The 4,508-nt window shown below is 32.7% G+C and overlaps 1 protein-coding gene across 1 annotated transcript in view; it reads left to right on the forward strand.

The window, feature by feature from the left end:
- The window catches only part of LOC106468900 (EKC/KEOPS complex subunit LAGE3-like), a 6,442-nt gene extending 5,983 nt beyond the window's left edge, over positions 1-459 (forward strand). Inside the window, exon 3 of the mRNA XM_022397263.1 lies at positions 320-459. Within this exon, the coding sequence (XP_022252971.1) occupies positions 320-437 (118 nt within the window). The 3' untranslated portion in view covers positions 438-459. The remainder of the gene's footprint in view (positions 1-319) is intronic.
- The last annotated feature ends 4,049 nt before the right edge of the window (positions 460-4,508 follow it).

Here is a 4,508-nt window from a genome sequence, read left to right on the forward strand (position 1 = left end):
AATAGGAGTTTTTTTTTCTTTCAAAAACATAACTATTTATAATGTTCCCTAAATAATAAAAAATAAATTATAGTAATGGAGTTAGTAAAGTTAGAATAGTAAAGTTTTTCCCCCAAAACTTTGTCTGCAAAATAAGGGTGCGTCTTATATTCTGAAAAATATGGCAGTTAATATTTGTAAATATTAGATCCTGTTTTCAGTATATAAAGACCAGAATACAGATGGTGTGAGAAGGAAAATACAAATATTTATATTAAAATGGAAACTTTTAAGTACCATGGATATTTATTGATAAACATTTCTCCTCATTGTGTTGCAGAAAAATTGTTGCAAAAGAAGCTCGGCAGCTGAGAGTAAGTGTAAACTCCTTCTTTGACCTGCTGATCTTGGTTATCAAGACACTAGAAAGATTTGGACCTCCTGTAGACTCAAAGTGAGAGTCAACATAGATAATATTGTGGTGGGTTATATTCCTGAGCTCAAACTTGTCAAATCTGAGTTAAAGTTAAATATTTCTTTGAAGATTGTGTTATAATGCATCTCATTGCCGTAGGAAGCAATTTTTGTGTGGTCAGGCCATTGTCACATTTGCCATTTCTAGGGGGGGGGGGGGGGCATGCCCCTCAGAAAAGTTTGAAAAGGTAATGCTGTGAAATTGAATCTTGAGCCATTTTAACTACAAAAACTGCGTACACGCAATGTAATGTATTGAATTAAAAGAAGCAAGTTTGATGCATAAGTACACATGCCATTAAAAACTGGTCAGGCCATGGCTTGACTGGCCTTACTGCTTCCTACAGCCATGCATGTTATTTGTACTTTTTGTTTACAATATATGGTTTTCTTATATACTTAAATTGTCACTTTATGCTAACTGCATACTCTGAGTGAACCTTCATGGTAACTAGCTGTCTTCACATGTGGCAGCTCAGCAACTGAATTTGTTTAATACGATAACAGATTAACATAGTTTAGCAAAAATATTTCCGACTGTATAAGAAATGCAGCATGATGAAGAAGGTGTTTATAGTTCAAACTCAACTTGCTCGGAAGAACAGATTACCTTTCCCTTGCCCTTAAGCCTTGATAACTTACAAGGATTGGTTTGACTTTTGGAAAATAGTTGTAAAAATAGGGCAAAATTTGTAAAGCTTGGAGATTAATAACATTTAAGGTAGATTTTCAACTTTAATAACCAAGCTATGTCGTAGATTAAAGAGCTGCGTATACTTACCGTATGATAAACATGAAATTAGCTATTTCTAAATATAGTAGGTGCAGAAGAAGTGTGTGGTAATATTCAACATATAAACTAGGATTTCCAACTAAGTCTAGAGAGATTTGTAACTGTAGTGTTTAAAAGACACTTCTACTGCTCAGTTAAAAACTACACTCACTTGTTCATTAAACTCTAAGACTGACGTTCATAAGAATAAGGTGCCTTTTATTTTAAGTTTACATCATTTACTTTTCCTGAAGATGTCAACATGCAAAATGACCAGATGTGAAGAAACAAACATTTTTGGAAGATGTGAACATGTAAAATGACCAGCTGTGATGAAACAAACATTTTTGGAAGTGATGAACATGTAAAATAACCAGCTATGATGAAACAAACATTTTTGGAAGATGTGAACATGTAAAATGACCAGCTGTGATGAAACAGACATTTCTAGAAAATATAAACATGTAAAGTGGCCAGCTGTGATAAAAAACATGATTTAGAACTATGTATTTCTTAATAAACACTGCTATGTATAGGTAGTTCTTTTGATATGAATTTAGTAAAGGATAACCTTGTTTTTCAAACATATATATATATATATAATTTAATAACCACAGGGTATATGTATTCAAACCTAATTTTGGTGCAGTATTGTAGACGTAACATGCAAAAAATACCTTAACAATTTTATTATGAACTTCAGTTATTTTCTGATGCACTGTATGTACTTATCAAATGATTACAGTGTTACCTTTTTAAGTTTTTTTTAAATAAAGTGTGAAAAGACCAAAGTACTGATTGTTATTTGTGTATGTGTTAACTAAATATGTGTATTTATCAACATTATACTACAAAGTAAAGTCTGATCTGTAACTCATTAAGCTAAATATATAAATTACAAATGCACATGTTTGTTTTAATCATTTTTTCTTTTCAATTTTGTTTTGTTTGTTTTATGAGGGGGGAGAATAAAAGCTGGCAGCAAATAGCAAGTGAAATCCTTTAAAAACTTGATTCATTGCGAGTGACGGTAGCATGGATATTTTATTAACTACTTCTTGTTTGTAAATTTGTATGCATATTACACTTAGAATTAATGACTTACAAGTAAAAACTTAAAACAGTAACTCAAGTGCTGATGTTGATGATTGAAGTTAGGAAGGTAAGAAGAGACAATTGCTCTCTGATTTACCATATTTTGTGGTAGTTTTTTCTTTAACATAGTAGTTGAAGTATAAAGTATGGATTTCAACTTTCCATATTATCATATTCAAAATACCCTTCTATGTAGCTTGTTTGAACCTGTAATGTTTTAGTATATGTTGGTCCAATAATACTCATAGAATAAATACTTTTTATCAGGTATCAATGAGGCATGTTTGAAACTAATGTGCGTGAGAATGTATATAAAAAAAAATTAAAACCATTTCTTCTGTACAATTTTTAAAGCAACATACATGGAGAAGCCAAGAGGAATTAAATATCTTCCTTTTGTCCAATTTTTATTCTCTGATGTGTCAGTGGTAAGTTTACGGGCTTATAATGCTTTAACCTGGATTTGGTGACCCGTGGTAAACAGAGTGCAAGATAGTCCAGTGTGCTGTTTTACATTAAAACAAACTGAATTAAAGTGGTCCAACTTTTAAAGAGCTTAAATCTGTTTTAGGTTTTTATTCCACTTGTTACTCATTTCCATTTATTTTATTATTCAGTACCAACCTAAGTGATACACTTATTTTTTGAGAACTTCTGTACATAAAATATTGCCCAGTTGAACTTTAAAAATTTCTGTTTTATCTAAGGCAGAAAGTATATATATTCTTTTACTAAGATCACTCTGTTGTTTGAATCAGAATATTCCATAATGGGCTAAAAATTATTTTCATTCAGATGTTATCAAAGCAAAAGCCAGTTGTAATTTTGTAAGTTTAAATCATTAAAAGGCTTTAAAAAATCGTCATTTTGGCTGTTTACGTTTTAATCTCGAAACATTTTCGAACAGTTTCACTAACATCTGTGAAACTTGTATTAGAGAGCCATTATTTTAAGAATGCCAATCCTTTTGCTGTTGTCCCCCAGTGATCAGTGGTAATTCTCTACACTTACAATGCTAAAATCCAGTGTTTGATTCCCTTTGGTGGACAGAGTATAGATAGCCCATTATGTAGCTTTGCCATAAAAAAATTGACAACAACAACTAACAACCTGTCTCTATTATTTATTCAATAACTAATTAGGAGTAATGACAAAGAGGTGTCTGTTTGTACATTTTTGTATAATAACACACAATTTTGTTGTAACAACTTGTGAGTAAAAGTAAACAATTTAATATGTCAGCCACACTATATCTGCCATATATTTGAAAAGTTAAGAAAGTAACTCTTGTATTCAGGTGGTCAGAAGACAAGATGTAATACATTATTATTTACACATAGAGAGCTTTCCCTGATGGCTCAACAAAAAGTCTGAGGGCTTATAATCAGGGATGGCAGTAAGGGGGATTTGTTGTGGCTGAAACTACCCCAAAATGTGCCTTAGCCTTCACTGTAGCCCACCACACACAATGAACAATGCTTAATGTTAAAGCTGGTTCACTTCATAAATAGTACAATATGTGTGCCCACAAGATGTTGAGAGTAGCCATTTTGGTTTATTTGTTTAGCCCACCACAGACCCCTCACCAGGAATATGCTGGTGCCACCCTTACTTATGATGGGTTTCGATACCAGCAGTGGGTAGAGCATAGATAGCCCATTGCTTAGCTTTGTGTTAAACAACAAACAAACCATTTAACGAAATAAAAAAAAGGCTTAAAATACTGGTATTCAATATCATCACATGATTTTTTTCTTTCTTATTCAATGCTTAGCTAAAAGAATGGTAATAAATATTAGTGCTAAATGTTAAATTTCATAGAGCCAATTACAGGCTAATAAGGTTTTCTTACATGTGTATATTCATAAGGATAACTTTAAATGAGATAGAGATAGGTTACTCTAAAATTACATGAAATATGTTACTCCTGAAAGAAACAACTAAGTCATGTTACAGTCATTCCAGACCTAAAGCAAACAGGACATAAATAGTTTGAGGTTAGCTCAGTGAGTGTATAGAAAAGAGTAATCCATTGGAGTGCCCCCCCCCCCCAGGTGGTTAGGGTTCTCGTGTGCGGCATTATTATATGACGGTCAATCCCACTATTCGTTGGTAAGAGAGTAGCTCAAGAGTTGGCGGTGATGACTAGCTGCTTTCCCTCTAGTCTTTTACTGCTAAATTAGGGACG

The sequence above is a fragment of the Limulus polyphemus genome, unplaced genomic scaffold (genome assembly GCF_000517525.1).
Source record: "Limulus polyphemus unplaced genomic scaffold, Limulus_polyphemus-2.1.2 Scaffold3208, whole genome shotgun sequence".
NCBI lineage: Eukaryota > Metazoa > Arthropoda > Merostomata > Xiphosura > Limulidae > Limulus > Limulus polyphemus.